The sequence below is a fragment of the Micrasema longulum genome, unplaced genomic scaffold, assembly GCF_059751315.1.
Source record: "Micrasema longulum isolate JH-2025_06_02 unplaced genomic scaffold, ASM5975131v1 h1tg000054l, whole genome shotgun sequence".
Taxonomy (NCBI): Eukaryota; Metazoa; Arthropoda; class Insecta; order Trichoptera; family Brachycentridae; genus Micrasema; species Micrasema longulum.
The window spans coordinates 284,662-301,508 of NW_028277261.1; the positions used below are offsets into that span (position 1 = coordinate 284,662).

General features: G+C 36.1%; 1 protein-coding gene across 1 annotated transcript in view; it reads right to left on the reverse strand.

Annotated features, from left to right (window-relative positions):
• LOC148285156 (nucleolar protein 4) overlaps positions 1-16,847 on the reverse strand; it is a 332,949-nt gene that overhangs the window by 3,390 nt on the left and 312,712 nt on the right. Inside the window, 6 exon segments of the mRNA XM_088229441.1 lie at positions 1,588-1,739; positions 2,932-3,078; positions 5,862-6,092; positions 7,285-7,455; positions 9,695-9,775; positions 9,778-9,809. Coding sequence (XP_088085567.1) covers positions 1,588-1,739; positions 2,932-3,078; positions 5,862-6,092; positions 7,285-7,455; positions 9,695-9,775; positions 9,778-9,809 — 814 coding nt within the window.

Genomic DNA, 16,847 nt, shown 5'->3' on the forward strand with positions numbered 1-16,847 from the left:
GTTTTGTCTGGTAGTTTATTGTATGATTTCAGTCCCTGGTTCATTAGTCTCCACTGTCCTTGTCTTGTTTTAGAAAGTTGTATATGATATTTTTCTGATATTCTCGTATTGTGTCCATGTTGACTACAATATTTTACAAGTTTTAGTTCTTCGTCTACAATTAAATTAGTGGCTAATTTATGGATAAATTTGAATGATTCTAGTTGAAAGAGTTAGGTTATATTTAATTGCTTAGTTTGTTTAAAAAGTTTTCTAGTTGCTGTTTTCTTTTTTAAAGCCTTCTTCGTCTACAATTAAATTAGTGGCTAATTTATGGATAAATTTGAATGATTCTAGTTGAAAGAGTTAGGTTATATTTAATTGCTTAGTTTGTTTAAAAAGTTTTCTAGTTGCTGTTTTCTTTTTTAAAGCCTTCTTCGTCTACAATTAAATTAGTGGCTAATTTATGGATAAATTTTAATGATTCTAGTTGAAAGAGTTAGGTTATATTTAATTGCTTAGTTTGTTTAAAAAGTTTTCTAGTTGCTGTTTTCTTTTCTAAAGCCCATATTCCCTTCTCAAAAATGTTTTCCCTCTCTGTTGCAACAAATTTAAATATGAACAGCTCCCAAGGGAGAAAATCCAGCCAGTCTGCAAGCATTTGGACATACTCAAAACATTGTTGGGTAATGTTATTGTTTATTTTGCATAAAAAGTCTGCTTCGAAACAGGTTGTACCTAGTTAGGCAGACTAGACACGATCCAGAGAAATCTATAACTTAAGTGTGAATGCAGTAGATAAAGTAATTGTTATTTTTGTTAATAAATCATGATTATTATTATTTGTCTCAAGCCTCGATGTTCTGTGCTGTAATCACATGGCCTGCACACAGTTGCAATAAAATAAGAATGTATATATTAATTTTTTACACTTATTTGTTTATAAATTTGTATAAACCACTTAATTTTTTTAAATTACACTTCGACCGGTTTCGAGGTTACTACCTCATCGTCAGGAATTTAACTAAGAGAGAAAGAAGATAAAATAAATCATAACGGGAATAGTTTTAAAAGAGGACTCGAAGTTATATTTAATTGATTATTTATTATTTGAAGTTTTTGATTAATGGCTTTACTAATTTCTAATCGTTCTAAATTATCTAAACGAAAACCATTTTTATTGACATGCAAAATTTCTACACACGTATTAATTAATATTGCCCAAATTTCTATATTGGAAAAACTTCACGTAAATTTAAAGTTAGAATCAAAGAACATATAAGATGTCTGAGTAATAATAATTTTTTAGAATTTGCAAATCATCTTATATCCGAAAACCATGAATTTAATCAAGAAACGTTCTACTTAGGTGGTAACCTCGAAACCGGTCGAAGTGTAATTAAAAAAAAATTAAGACGTTTATACAAATTTATAAACAAATAAGTATAAAATGTCATACCACAAAGTGAAAAATGTTTTTGATAACAATAATATATTAATTTTTTGTTCATGAAAAAAAAAAACGAGTTTTCCTGGGTAACTGTGAGGTATGTTAGTTTTTTATTTAATTAGTTCGGTAATTAACACTAAATTCAAAAGATTGTTTACCTGGCTCCTTTACTACCCCCGCCCTCTGGCTTGGTCCCCCCCCCACTGCTCGTGTGGCAGCCCCCGTTGTGTAGAGAGGATAGAAGGGATGTTGGGGCATCTCCTTTACCCCCGAATACTCCTGGAACGCTCGGAGCCGTCGTATCCATGGACTAGAAACCACAAGACAGTTCGACTGAATGGAGAATTAACATTATAGATGTTTTCAAAGAATAAAGCTACATATTTAGGTATTTACAGAAGACCTGTCACTGGGTGGGTAAAGTGGCCATTTTACACACTGATCCACCATTTTGCCTAACGTATGTGATGTCTCCACTATTTTCTGAAGGTATTTATTATATCGTTGTGCCAATGCGAAAGTTGCAAATCTGCGTTTTTGTTATTTTTTACTTAAATATTATTAACATATTACAACAGAGACAAAGCAACAAATTTAAATTTGAAATTATAGTCCTTAAAATAAAGCTTGATTAGAATGACAGTTGTCAGCAAAAGTGACGACATAACTTTGTAGTGACGCCCAGGGAGTGATTTATCACACACAAGAAAAATCATTAGTATCTGGCATGTTAATGTATTTTTTCCATACAATGCTTGACATATAAATCAACATAAATGTAAAAAATCAGCTTGAAAACTAAAAAATAAACCTAATTGTTAACGACGTTCTTACAAGGTTACATCATTTTGCAAAAACGTTAGAGATGGGACAAATTGATCAATGTAAATTGATCGAATAAAAAAAAAAAAATCATTTTTTTGTGAATAATTGTGTTAAACACACTATAATAGGCTTGTTTTTGCGTTTTTAATATCAATTTTTGGAAACAGAGTTTCATGATTGCATGAAATAACTGATAAAATCGATTTGATCAGTGATCAGTAATTTCCCAATTTGATGGCTGTCATTTTAATCAAGCTATATTTTAAGGACTATAATTCATTGAATTTCTATAATTGACTTGTTACATCTACCGTTAGTTTGGCTAGATTTTTTATTAGTTTTGTAGCAAGGATTTTGTATTTGTGGACAGAATAACGAGGCTACGTCCCCATATAGCGATAGTTGAAAGACCAGCAATCGATACAAGCTACTTTCTATCCCGAAGAAATATATCATTCTAACAGGAAAATTATTATTGATATACGAAAACTCTTATTATTATAAATAATTTCTCCCTAATACCACTTGAGCTAAGCCCTGGGTAAAAGCTAATATGCAAATAAATAATTTAAAATTTCCTCAAAGGCGACATCTGTTGATTTTTGGTGAAGCAGTATTCTTCTACATACTCAACAATTGAATTGAAGATTCATTCTGTACGTTCAAACATGTCTCACCAGAGATGTGGAGGTGGTTGGCATGGGTTGGCTGACAGGCTCTAGGCCGAGTCTCATTCTCTTGGCATTATGGCTCTCGTTCTCGCACGCCTGCGCGAGGATCTGCTCCGCTTGAACTGACGTCAGGTGCGCTGGGGTCGGCCGGATCTAAACAAAACATCACGATCAAAAACGGACCCCCGAAACTTTATTACTTAAATCTTCAAGTACGAAAACATAAAAAAATCAACACTTGCTAAAAACACAATTATTTATTCTCCTTCACGAATGCTCCAAATAGACAAGCCATGCGTTCAAATCATCGTAATATGATTTTAATGATTCACAACTTGTCTATTTGCAGCATTTATAAAGGAAGATACAAACACTTGTTTTAGTGGTCAATTCAAAAATGCTGATTTTGAAGTTATTTCCAAGATATGTACTTTGGAGGACATATTGCTAAATCAATATCTTCCAGCCAACCAAGAACAGACTGATCAAAAGAAGAATTGGTCAAAATTAAAAATTAAAAATTAAAAAAAGTTTTAAAAACATGTATATTTATAAATACACAAAATTAATTTCAAATAACAGCTGTTTTTTAGTGGGCAGATAAAGCTTGCACATATAACAACAACAAAACATCTTACCGTTTTCCCGTAAGGGTAGGCAGAGAAGATATAAAGCCACATCACTCTACTTTTGCATACAGATCTCGCATCCTCCACATTCTTTTTTTCATTTAAATTTTTTATTGACAATTCTTGATGGAATTCCATTGTAATGATGTAATAACTTATATTTACATATACCAGTCTGAAGATGCCCATTAGAGGGTGAAAGCGCTAATTGGTCAAAATAAATAAGTGGAAGTGTACCAAGTATTTTTTGAAAATTAAAAACTTATATGTAAATATAAGTTATTACATCATTCCTCTACATTCATCGATCTTCTCATGCACGCACGCCGATTATTCCGACTTTCGACATGTCCATCTTTGAGTGTTTGTTGGATTTGGTCATGCCATGTCTTTCTCGGTTTTCTTCTATTTCTGCATCTATCAAAATTCGGATTGTAAATATTCTTAACCGTTCTTTCGCTGTCCATTCGCTCTACATGTCCAAATCAGCGCCAGCGCAGAGCTCCTTTCTTGATTTTGTCGATAGTACTTATATTAGCCTTACATAATGTACGGATCTCTACATTTGCGCGTCTATCGTACATACAGTTTATAGTTTTACCGCAAATTCGCCTGAGCCCACTTTCATCCCAATTTTCCATACTCCATACTTCGTCCGTACTTCGCTCCCATACATCAGGGTCGGGACTATGAACTTAAATAACAAAAATGCTTAAGTTCATTCAATGAAGAGGAATGTGGGATCCGGTGATGAGTTTGGAAGGAGTCAGGAAGAGCACCCAGGAAAGACAAAGAATAAAAAATAAACAAATAAAAAAAAGGGAGGTTAGGGTTTTAAGGATAAATATATTCTAATGTTTCAGGCGTATCTTAAAGGAGCATTTTTTATATGAAAAGGTGGCTCATTCCAAAGTTTGGTTACAGGATGCATAAAAATTAGCCAGGAGAGCATGAAACGGATTTAAAAAAAAAAATATGTATAGAGGACGGAACCGGATTATGAGGGAGCGGAACTGGAGAAGAATGGCCAGAGATGGAAGACGATAAAGAGCACCCTGTAGCTCAATTACAAATAACTATCGACGTGCTTAAAGACATGCTAAGAATTTGAACGATCATAATGAACAATAATGAACATTATTTTGAGTTTGTCCAAATTTTTGTAGACAAGGACTGGATTCAACTCCCTGGGGAGCTGTTTATATTAACATTTTGCAACAGAGATGAAGAACATTTAAGAGAAGGTAATATGGAAGTCTAGGCATCTACAGGGCTTATGACCTGCCAATGGCTGGTTTAAGTGGCCACTTTACACACTGTGTAACATTCACCATTCTGCCTATATTTGAACATCTATATTCCTTCAATTCTTTCATCTGTTGATGTTTGTGAAGTTAAAGAGCTGAAACCTTTATTTATGCGGGTGAGATTCATCTGATTGAATTATTCCACCTACATACTAGGCAACGCCTGAAAATATTATTTTTTAAATTTCTATACTTCTTCATGGACCAGGTAATTTATCAACAATATTTTGAGTTTGTCCAAATCTTTAACTTCACAAACATCAACAGATGAAAGAATTGAAGGAATATAGATGTTCAAATATAGGCAGAATGGTGAATGTTACACAGTGTGTAAAGTGGCCACTTAAACCAGCCATTGGCAGGTCATAAGCCCTGTAGATGCCTAGACTTCCATATTACCTTCTCTTAAATGTTCTTCATCTCTGTTGCAAAATGTTAATAATGAACATGCTTAAGTTATCGCAGTCATAAGTCAACGCGTGTGTAATCTCTAAGTCAACGCTCGTGTTGGTTTGTTTATTGTTTTCCTCGTAAATAAATACAGTTCACTGGCGAAAAATCGGCGTTTACTATAAAAAATAATACAATATATTGTTTTTGCAAAATAGTAAGGAGTATCTCATACAAAAAAGTGAAAAGTAAATTACAATTACTATGGCGTCTGCAGCCGGCTAAATGCAATGAATAGCATGATAAAGAATAAATAAATAAAAATAGCAGTTTTTGAATATTTTCCATATTTACACCGGTGAAATTGAAAAATGTGATTGCGCAGCAGGATTATACGTCGCGAAACGTAAATATTTTGACATTGACGATCGCGAATACGATAGTCAACCACGGTGAGAAATTGTTATCACGTCGCTTATTAGCACGTCGATAGTTATTTGTGACTGAGCTTCTGGAGAAGGAGAGAAGAGTGGGGAAACTGGACGAGATAGATGTGCAGCATCGGGGGAAGTAGGAAGTAGGCAGTAGCAAGTAGCAAGTCGGTAGTTACGGTGGCGTCCCAGGAGGGCGCGGCGGCGCCCGGAGCCGCGTTGCCGTCGCGGACCTTCTTGTTGCGGCGGCAGCTCTTGAGGTAGGTGCGGATGCGCTTGCGCGCGCGCTCCGCGAACTCGGGGAACTGGCGCGTGCACGAGTCGATGATGGCCTGGATCTTCTCCTTGGGCTGCTTGGAGATGGGCACCATGCGGTCCAGGTTCTCGTCCACGAACAGCCGCACGAACATCTGGAAGGAGACGCCCCGGGGCTTAGTTCGACTTTCCCTCACTCCCGTTTATTCTACACCTCGAGTGATATATATTAGAACACGGTTTCTATACGACATTTACACATACTGATGGTTTAGTGATTCCAAAGACACGCAACAAATATGGGAAAAGAACTCTAAAATATGTGGTTCCAGTTGTGTTCAATTTGTTACCAAACGATCTTAGAAATGGCACTACCAAAAGAGACGAGGGCAAAATAAGAGAATGGCTATTCGATCGGTAAATATAGATAGGGTCAAAGCACCAGTAAATGACCACCCCCCAGTAAATGACCATTGGTTAATAAAACACAATATAATAAGAATTGCTACATGTGTCCAGTACTACTCCAACACTAGAAACTATGACAAAAGCAGGGGGCGGACACATCTTTTGGTAAGAAACAAATTTTTCTTTGTTTTAGCCCGGAATGGTGACGTCAGCGACGCGGGTGGCGGAGGGGGGGAAACCAACATGGCGGACCTGTGGGCGTCCTACCACTCGGCGCTCGGCTTCTCAGGCTATTAACGGGATTAGTTCTCGCCTCCAAGCCCGGGTCTATAAAGAGCCTGGCTACTGTGTGGAAGGCGAGAGTTTACATTTTTCTAAATCTCCTCTTCCAAGCCCAGATCCGTCAAGTATCGGGCTATTAGGTAGGGGGCGAGCATTTTAACATCCTCAGGTTTAACCAGTGGTCCCCGAAGATGAGGCTCCTTTTATGATGTAAAGCATCACATTCACATATAATGTGTATAGGTGTTTCCTCATCTGCACTGCAGAACCTATGTCTAGAAGTTTTGGAAAGGTTAATTCTAGAGCGGTGTTTGTTCACTCTGCAGTGCCCTGGGCGGGCTCTAGTGATAACCCTCACTTAATGAGGCTGAGCTTTATTAGGTCGAAGGCAAACCTTTGCGAGTACCCTTTTATCAGTTCCTTCGCATATTGCTGACCAAGTATTTTTTTACCAGAGCATTACGCTCTGCTTCCTGGCTAATTGTTGTATTAACCCATTGTCCTGCACTGCGCGGTCGAGGCAGACAATATTGTTACGTCTTTTTTATTGTAGTCGTGAGAACCCCGCTTTACATAAATGGGAGATTTAATGGGAACTTGATGATAATATTCAGAATGCTGCAGAAATGAACTGTCAATAAAACAAAGAATCGTTACATTGAAAGCTTTTAGTCTCTCCGGGTCGTGATGCTGCGGGTCCAGGCGGTCGTCACTCTCATCGTCCGAAGCCAGGGTGTCCTCGTCTTCCTTCCCGTTCCCTGCTGAGGAGGAGGTCTCGTCGTGCGCTCCCCCGGGACCCTCGGACCCCGTCCCCAGGAGAACGGGACTCTGGAATCAAACGAGAATTTGAGACATCGACGATGTAATGAATGAAATTTGCAGAGCTTACTAAAAGTTTAGGCAAAATATATTGAATGTTTGATTTCCCTCCACGTAGACGTTTTAAAGGGAGCCCATAGCATCGATTTATTTTGTGAAAGATATTGGGACAAGTAATGCATGTTGATAGATAAAGTTATAATATGTGAGGGCGTTAGAAGAAAACTTAGAAATCTCCACCAAAAACGGAAAATTAGTTATTGATTCCAAAATAAACTTTACCTGCCTACCTAAACAATAGCGTAATTCAATAATCACAATTCAATAGTCATAAAGTAGATGCTTACATAAATAATGAACGACTTACTGAAATTGAACATGTTAAATACTCAGGACTAATAATAGACAGACAATTAACATGGACAATTCATATCAACAATTTAATTAGCAAAGTGGCGACATTATCGAGTCTTTTTTTAAAAATCAAAAATTTTATTCCAAAAACGGAAAAAATTCTAATGTATGAAGCCTATGTAAAAACTAAAATATGTTATACGCAGCTACTATGGGGAGCAGGATATCAAAATGACATAAACAGACTACAAAGACAACAAAATAAAATATTAAAGTTAGTACATGACCTTCCCTATTTAACTGCAACTAGAGAACTTTTTAAACAAACTAAGCAATTAAATATAACTGAACTCTTTCAACTAGAATCATTAAAATTTATCCATAAATTAGCCACTAATGTAATTGTAGACGAAGAACTAAAACTTGTAAAAAATTGTAGTCAACATGGACATAATACGAGAATATCAGACAATACCATATACAACTTTCTAAAACAAGACAAGGACAATCAAGACTAATGAACCAGGGACTGAAATTATACAATAAACTACCAGACAAAACTAAACAAAAGACTCGGACAAACTTTTCAAAAGATGTAAAAAATATTATTTGAATATAAATGAAAAATGTATATATTATTTTATGTAAAATGAATGTAATAAGGGTTTATAAATAAATTTTCAAATAATAAAAAAAAAAATACCGTCTCTAAATCTTGCAAAAACATATTTCAATGATACTACTTGACACCGCAAACTAAGCATTCTCCATTGTAATGGTGAAGCATAATTACAAATCTCACAATCGCTTTTCAATGTTTTTGGCAAATATCTCAGTAACTCCTTCAATGGAGATTTCTAAGTTTGTGTGTATATAAAAAATGTATGAGTCATATATAAAAAAACTAAAACATTGTAAATTTCAAAACGCAATATTTAAGTGCCAAGTGGCGTATGGGTCAATTGACGAACTACTTTTTTAGTATACCTACATATAATTTGACTACCATTAATTTATTTTTTTAAATCACGAAAACGTTCCCTACAATTTGTTTGAATTATTTTTATAAAATTTATCAAAAACAATAAATATTAAGGCATATTAACGCATTGTCGTCCTCGTGGTGTTTGTTCAGCGCGTTTGCCAACCATGCAAGAGGTCTACGGTTCGATTCCCAACATGGTTGAGATGAAATATTTATTTTAAATGGTGTTTTTATACTAGAATATTTTATAGTCCCTGGACTAGACCTAAAGTCTTTAAGACTAATAGATGGAAAAATGTTAAGGAAGGTTTTTTTATGGAGATTTTAGTATTTTATTTTACCTAATCATATCTTACCCAATCTAACTGAGCATAATCTAATCGGGCATCATGTGAATGTCTTGAATAGCCCGGCTTCTCCTAAATTAGTTTTGTGTTTTTTTTTCATTTAGTCTTTTTCATTTGAAAAGAAGTTTCTTAACAAGGCCACAGCTGATTATCCCGCCAGATCCTCATATTACAGTTAGAAGGAACATAGCCTAAATTATCCGTCACCCAACCCCTAATCTAGCTTGACCTAACGTGACCTAATTCATATCTCCCCCAACTTAACGTGACCTCGTCGTACCTCATTCAATCTTATCTAGCGTGATCTAATATCATGTCTCACTCAGCTTAACGTAATTAAGCCGTCCCTCACCAAATCTAAACTAGCGTGACCTAATCGTATCTCATCCGATCTAACGCGACCTAGTTGTGCCTCACCAAATCTAATCTAGCGTGACCTAATCGTGCCTCACCCAACCTAACGTGACCTAATCGTGCCTCACCCAACCTAACGTGACCTAATTGTTCTGTTCCTCACCCGACCCAACCCTCGTATCGCGTCTCACATCACCTTCCAACTCACCGGCTGGTCCCTCCTCCGGCCCGAGAGGCCGAGCGCCGAGTGGTAAGACGCCCACAGGTCCGCCATGTTGGTTTCCCCACTCCGCCGCCGGCGTCGCTGACGTCACCATTCCGGGCTGAAATAAGAAAAAATCAACTTTAGAATAATTACATAGAGTCAACACTATCAAGAGTACTATGTCAATATTTATATGGAGAAGTACCCACTGGAATTTACAAGGCGTGTGACCTACCAAGGACGGGTCATACACACTGTTAATGTTTAAATATCAATATTTCTAACATACATTTTACCATTTTTGAAAATTCGCTCTATAATAATAATTATTATTTCTATGGGTGCTCTCCAAACACTAGATTTGAAGATAGTTCTTTTGCCGTTGCCGGCCCTTCTGCCTGGAACCAAATGCCTTCAAACTTACGAATCATCGACAGTCCCAGTCAGTTCAGATCCCAACTAAAATTTCACTTCTTTAGTTTATCATACCCTCAATTTTAAATTTAATGTTACTTTAGCTTAGTTAGAGTGTAAGTTTACGTATACAATTGTAAAGCGCCCTTGAGGTGAGTTTTCAAAAAAATGGCGCTATATACATCGGTCAAATATTATGACAAATTATTATTAACTTATATAGCAACATTCTCGTATGCGTTAAAAGTGATATTGTAAAAAAAGGAAAAAAAAACATAATGTATGGAAATCGATACGTGAATGTATTAAAATGCGTAATATTACGTATACTATGAAATAGGGTAACATTTTCGAATTGGTCAGGTCTAGTGACCTTTATAGCCTCCAACGGTCACATTTATAAGGGCACCAATTATGGGCCGGCTGATATTAAGGCGACCTCCCCTACGTCAAACGTAATACATTATGTATGTAGATACGCGAGTACACGTACAAAAAATATTTCTCTCACATTGGCTCGTAAATGGTATGTTTTGAAATGGCGATGAAATACGAGACCAAATAAAAATTGAAATATTAAAGTCACGTATTTCATAGTTTCCTGGGCTGACAGCTGAAGCGTATGACCGACTATCTTACCTTCACGTAACAAATGAAAAATATACATAATAAAAGTTACCCAACAATGCCATACACATGAAACCAGAGACAGAAAATAAATATTATTAATGAGGATGAAAACAGCTCGCCCACCGCATACCGCACACCGCATCTGAGGACATAAGTCTCCTTGGCGGTGCCCACATACACGAAAATTTGCTCGTTGTCAAAGGAGAAAAGCTGCCCGAAGGAGCTCTCTGAAATCTGGTAGCCTTAGCATCTTTGTGCTGAAAGAAAGTAATCCAGAAGTACATATTAATGTACTTCGTTGGATTGAGAAGAGAGGGAAGTGAATTCTTCACTGACTGGGATTAAATTGATTGGACCTGATCAATTCGCCGAAATGATTACAAAACTTTTTAAAAGCCTTGAAATTCCTTTTAGAAGCCACCAGATCTGTATATCCGACAGGACCTATAACAGGGCCACGGATAGTAGCGAGAAGCTCCATTCAGTAATCACAAAGAAGGGGAAAGGGACAAGACCACAGGATGTGTTCAGAAGATTGGTTAGGATATCCGCAGCAGCACGAAGGGGAGTCAATAATGTTAAAACAAAAAAAAAAAACATTAAATTTACAACGACCTGATAAAAACTGCGTAGTCCAATGATCGGGGATAACCCAAGAAGATTCTAAGCGCTGACGGATTGAAGGAAAAAAAGACAGGTAACCCTCCCTGAAGGGGAAGATCCCTTCGCGATTGCCAAGCATTAATAAGAGCATTTGAGGATGAAAACAGTCAAAATTCATTGTACAAGTGTTTAAAATTGTTAAACAAAATAGACATGCCCTAAGCTCTCAAAATGATGACCTTAACTTATGCCCAAACGCTCAGTCACGCCCAACGCGTATTTAATCGTTCTTCGACCGCCAGGCGCGACGTTTAGAATCGAAGCAGAAATGCCCGCTTGTGTCACAAAAGCGTGTAAAAACGTTTCGGAAAAAAAATTAATTACATAAAAGAAGCCCATTTACAATATAAATTTGAATGAAGTAAGGAACGCGGACTAATTTTTGCGGTCATTCATTGGTTTGTTTCGATCATATGGTGTCGAGATGACAAGTGGGTAGAACATACCGAGGTAAGATACAGATAGAAGTGTACCGTCTCGATATGTGCAGATGTAGATAGCGTTCATAATTGAGGCCCTGCGACGTGATTATGCACGCTATCTTCATCGCTACATATCGAGACGGTATAAACTAACATCTATATTCCGTCGGCATCGTAGAACAACGATGCATGTGATTTTCTTCAGCTTTATGTGAGAGCGGCTTAAATTAATTTTTTGACGCTGTCACAATTAGATAAGAAAAAAATATACCGTTTGATTTTTGGGTTAGTCATATGTATATATATATTTTCAAAAAAATACCTTTATATAACTTTTAAATACAAAATATAAAATAATGTCAATGACACATTTTGCGCACAACCGCTTATGTACGAAATTATGTACATTGCGATTTATGTACGAAAATGTGTACCAGTATATTTGTAAGAAAATTCAAAGTATCTTCGGCGGTAACCTCTAATTAAACATGTTTCATAATCATCATTCCTTTTCCGCACCTAATGGTGCATAGGGCACTGCATTGGTACACCGATCGCGGTGTGGTTCGATCATTTGATCATTTTTGTTACATGAAGGTAAGATGATTAGTCTTGCGCTTCAAGTCCAGGAACTATGAAATATTCTAGTGTAAAAAACACATTTTAAAATAAATATTTCATGTCAACCATGTCGGGAATCGAACCCGAGATCATGGTAGGCAAATGCGCTGACCACTACACCACGAGGCCGGCAAACAAAAAACAAAAAAACAATTGTAAACATATTCTATTTTTCATACGCAAAACTTAATTTTACTTGTGCATAAAATTGACTTCCCAACACCCAGGCTTTAGAAAAATCACATAATGTGTCTTGATCTCAACAGGAATCGATCCTGAAACACATGGGCGTGAAGCAAGCGTCTCAGCCACTATACCACAGACTCGCCTATATTTAAACATACATTATGGTAATAATATATTACAGCGGAGATAAAGAACATTTTAGAGAACGTAATATAGAATTTACGGGGCTTATGACCTGTTCTTGGCTGGTTTATGTGGCCACTTTACACACTGTGTAACAGTAAAGGTTACTGCTCTAAACATCAACAGACGGAAGAGTTGAAAGAACATAGAAGTTCAAATATAGGCAGAATGGTAAATGTTACACAGTGTATGAAGTAGTCACTTAAACTAGCTAATGATAGGTCATAAGCCCCGTAGATTCTAAAATGTTCTTAATCTCTGTTGTAATATGTTAATATTAACAGCTGCCTAGGGGGGTTGAATCCAGTTCTTGTTTACAAAAATTTGGACAAACTCTAAATATTTTGGTATTTTGTGATTGGTTTACCATCGCAAGTTCCCTATGCACCATTAGGTATGGACGAGTACAAAAATTCCTCGATGAAAATAGTACATATTTGGCAGGTACTCGTACCAGGATAGCAGAAGTTTGAAGAGGTATCAAATTAATGAGAAATGTTGAAGGACTGAACAATCGTTATACTACGGCTATATTTGTATGTAGTGGTGTGAATGTGAAATGTGTGCGTGAGCGGAAAAATGCGCAAGAAAATATTACCTTACTTTGAAAATGTTCTATATTTACGTTTGTTTGAGCACCGGCCGAATACATATAGAATTTACCCTGTGCCCGGACCATTTTTGTGAAATTTCATGCTTTGTGAGGGGTTTCTTAAAAGTTTCATAATTATGAAAATACTGGGTTAAATTAATTAATAGACTATTAAACTAAGCCGTATGCTGCCAACGTATGCTGCAGTCTGCAGTTCTTCGGTCACATAGCTAGACGTGACCCAAAAAATCTGGAGAAGAAGCAGAGGCAGAGCTGCAGCTCGATGGATCGACCAGGTGAAAACAACCTCACGGGCGACCCCGTATGGAGCTGTGGAGAGGGCGCAGAGCCGTGAAGGGTGGAGACGCTTTGTCGATGGAATGGCTGGTGAGAGTACCAACGATCGCGACCCTCAGAACTGAGGAACGACAGAGAAGAAGAAATTAACTAAGCCAACAATTTTTCAAAAATAAGTTTTGTATTTTTTAAATTACTCCGCGTGTGACGTCTCGAGTTCTCTTCCCCCTTTTCTTGATGGGTTCTGCCGATTCGTCAGTTACCTTACCGCAGACCGGAGATCCATTACAGCTCTCTTATCATTGGTTGATTCGGTGTCTACGATGTATACAAGAAAAGCGATTTGCTTATGAATGTTGATAATTGGAAAGTGATGGTTTTTGAAAGGGATGAACATATAACTAAATGAGAGATCAGTGTGAACGGATATATTCTGAATCAGGTAGAAGAATTTGTGTATCTGAGAAATATGTTTACTAGGGATGGAAAGACTGAGAAAGATATTGCAAAGAGGGTGAGTGCCGGGAACAGCGTGAACGGTGCACTGAAATCTACTTTGGCAAACAAATGTTTATCGCAGGAGGCAAAAATAGTAGTTTACAATGGAGTTCTAGTGCCCACTCTAATGTATGGAAGCAAAGTATGGAATTGGAAAAATAATGATGAAAGTAGGTTAAATACTGGCGAAATGCGATCCCTCAGGCGAATGTGTGGTAAAAGGATGTACGATAGGTGCACAAATGTCGAGATCCGTGAAGTGTGTAAGGCTGAGACATGCATTATCGACAGAATCAAGAAAGGGGTGCTGCGTTGGTTTGGACATGTAGAGCGAATGGACAGCGAAAGAGCGACTAAAAGGATCTTACAATGCGAATGTTGATGGATGCTGAAAACGAGGAAGATTGAGAAAGACATGGCAAGATCTGGCTGTCATTAAAAACTTTGAATCTGGTCAGACTTTAAAATAATAATTTTGTATAAAAAAACGAATACATGCATTATTTATCATTTGCCAAAGTAAAAAAATTCTAACTGTCATGTAGATTTGATTACTCACTCTTTTCACAAAAGTGCTATTATCTCAGTTTCACTTTTCTATGGCTGGCGGCTTTCTGCATAACTACGTTCAGTTGTCACTGGAGTTTGCTGCGTCCGTTCTCTAATTACTTAATTCCTCACAGAGTCACAAGTCTTACGATAATACGGTACCGCAAAAGCATACAACATGAGACTTGAATGTAATTTGAGAGGAAACTTCCGCGGCACATAATATTAAATTTGGTATCATTGCTTTTCAGGCAGCACTGGCAGTGTCCTTCCAAAGTTTTTGCTTGTGAACGATAATTGCTGTCAAGAGGAAATTTAGACAAAGTAAGAAAAGTATTTATTGAGAAATTGACATTGATTTATAATTCCAATATATTTATGATCTAAATTGATTTAATAGTACGATCTCGTGAGGCACTTTTCCGTAAACAAGTCAACGCCATGTTGAACACTTTCAGCGTAGCTTGGCCGAGGGAAACTACAAATTCGCAGAAACGAAAGCATTTTTTTAAAGGTAAATTGAGACTTTGTCTCAAATTAGGTGAAAACGTCTCAATTTTTAAGTATTAAATTGTCTCAAATCTTTACTGATAGTTATGTTTAATAATTAGGAGAAAACGCAATTATTTTATAAATAGATACGACTACAGTAGTTATTTTATTACAGAAAAGTACAGATTGTGAAGATAGTGTATGCATTTTAATATTTGTTTATTGTTCTAGCAATTGTCTTAAATTACACGCAGTTGAGTTTTAAATTAGATTTTTTTTTTACGATTTTTTAAAGAAGTTTAGTTTTTTTTTGATTGGATTTTTTTTATTTGATGACGTAAGCGTTTCAAATAATGTCATGCTTTTTAAAGCTGAAATTTTGTTTTAATTAATTTCTCTAACTTGCAAACTCGGAAAAATCCAAAATCTAAAAAAAGTAAGATATCAATTGAAACTTATTCAGAATACAATTTTTTACAATAATTATAACATTGTACGTATAAAAATACGGCTTTATTTATAAGAACTTGACTTTTAAATTGTCGGGATGGTTGCAAACATGGCAACTTCTACTTGAGTATTGCAAAGTTGGAATGCATAATTTAAATTTATTATTTCACCACTGTTTCTTGACATAATCATGCTTATGTCATCACTGCTTACGTGTAAAATATTTACTGATTCTAATAAAAAAATTAAGTTTAAAAAAGTCGAAGTTAAGTATTGTATCAGTTTATTGCGATTTGCTAAAAATAAAGAAAGATGATTTTGCCGGGTTTGCAAATAGTACCCTCAATTGTGCATGACGTGTTTACAATATTATTCGTGGAAAACGAATATATATTTTTTTATTGTCTCATGGTTAAAGCAGTAAAATGCTACATGGAAAACTACGACTTTCTTTTTTTTTTAAAGGGATAACCCGCTAAGCCTCTATTTTGAGGCTTGTCAGCAGGTGGGAAAGACGGGATTTGGAAGGAGGTAATGAAAAATACACCACAACACCCAGACCAATTAAGAAAAAAATCTTGCTTGGATTTTTTTCTTGCTACTGGTGGGAATCGGACCTGAGACGCCAGTTCCACAGTTGGCCGTCTAACCAACTGCGCCACGGCGCCTGTCTTGTTTTTGTCTCATGTTTGCAACATTTGCAGGTAAATTAGGACAACAACAAAATAATAAAGTATATTAATATATGGTATGCTTCTGTAACCTGAAACATATACTCAAAATGTAAAACAAATTTTAAAATTAAAATAACTGCACATATAAATAGTGTAGCGAGAGATTTTTTTGAAAAATATATGTAGATCAATAAACGTAGTACTTTATATAATTGGTACATATATTATTTATATATTTATGTATTTCATTACTTTATATTTGTATAATAACGATTTTTAATTTCTTACGTTTGATTAGCTAGGCATTTATAATTAAGTAGTATTAGTTTTTTTTGTTATTGTTATATTAGTATAGAACTATTTATGCTTTGAAAGATAAAAAATCTCCATTTTAAAACAGGCTGAGCCGTATTAGATGGAGACTATCCTAAACAGAGAACACTCCGTTTTCATTTTCTATTCACTAGTTTTATATAGATTCCCTG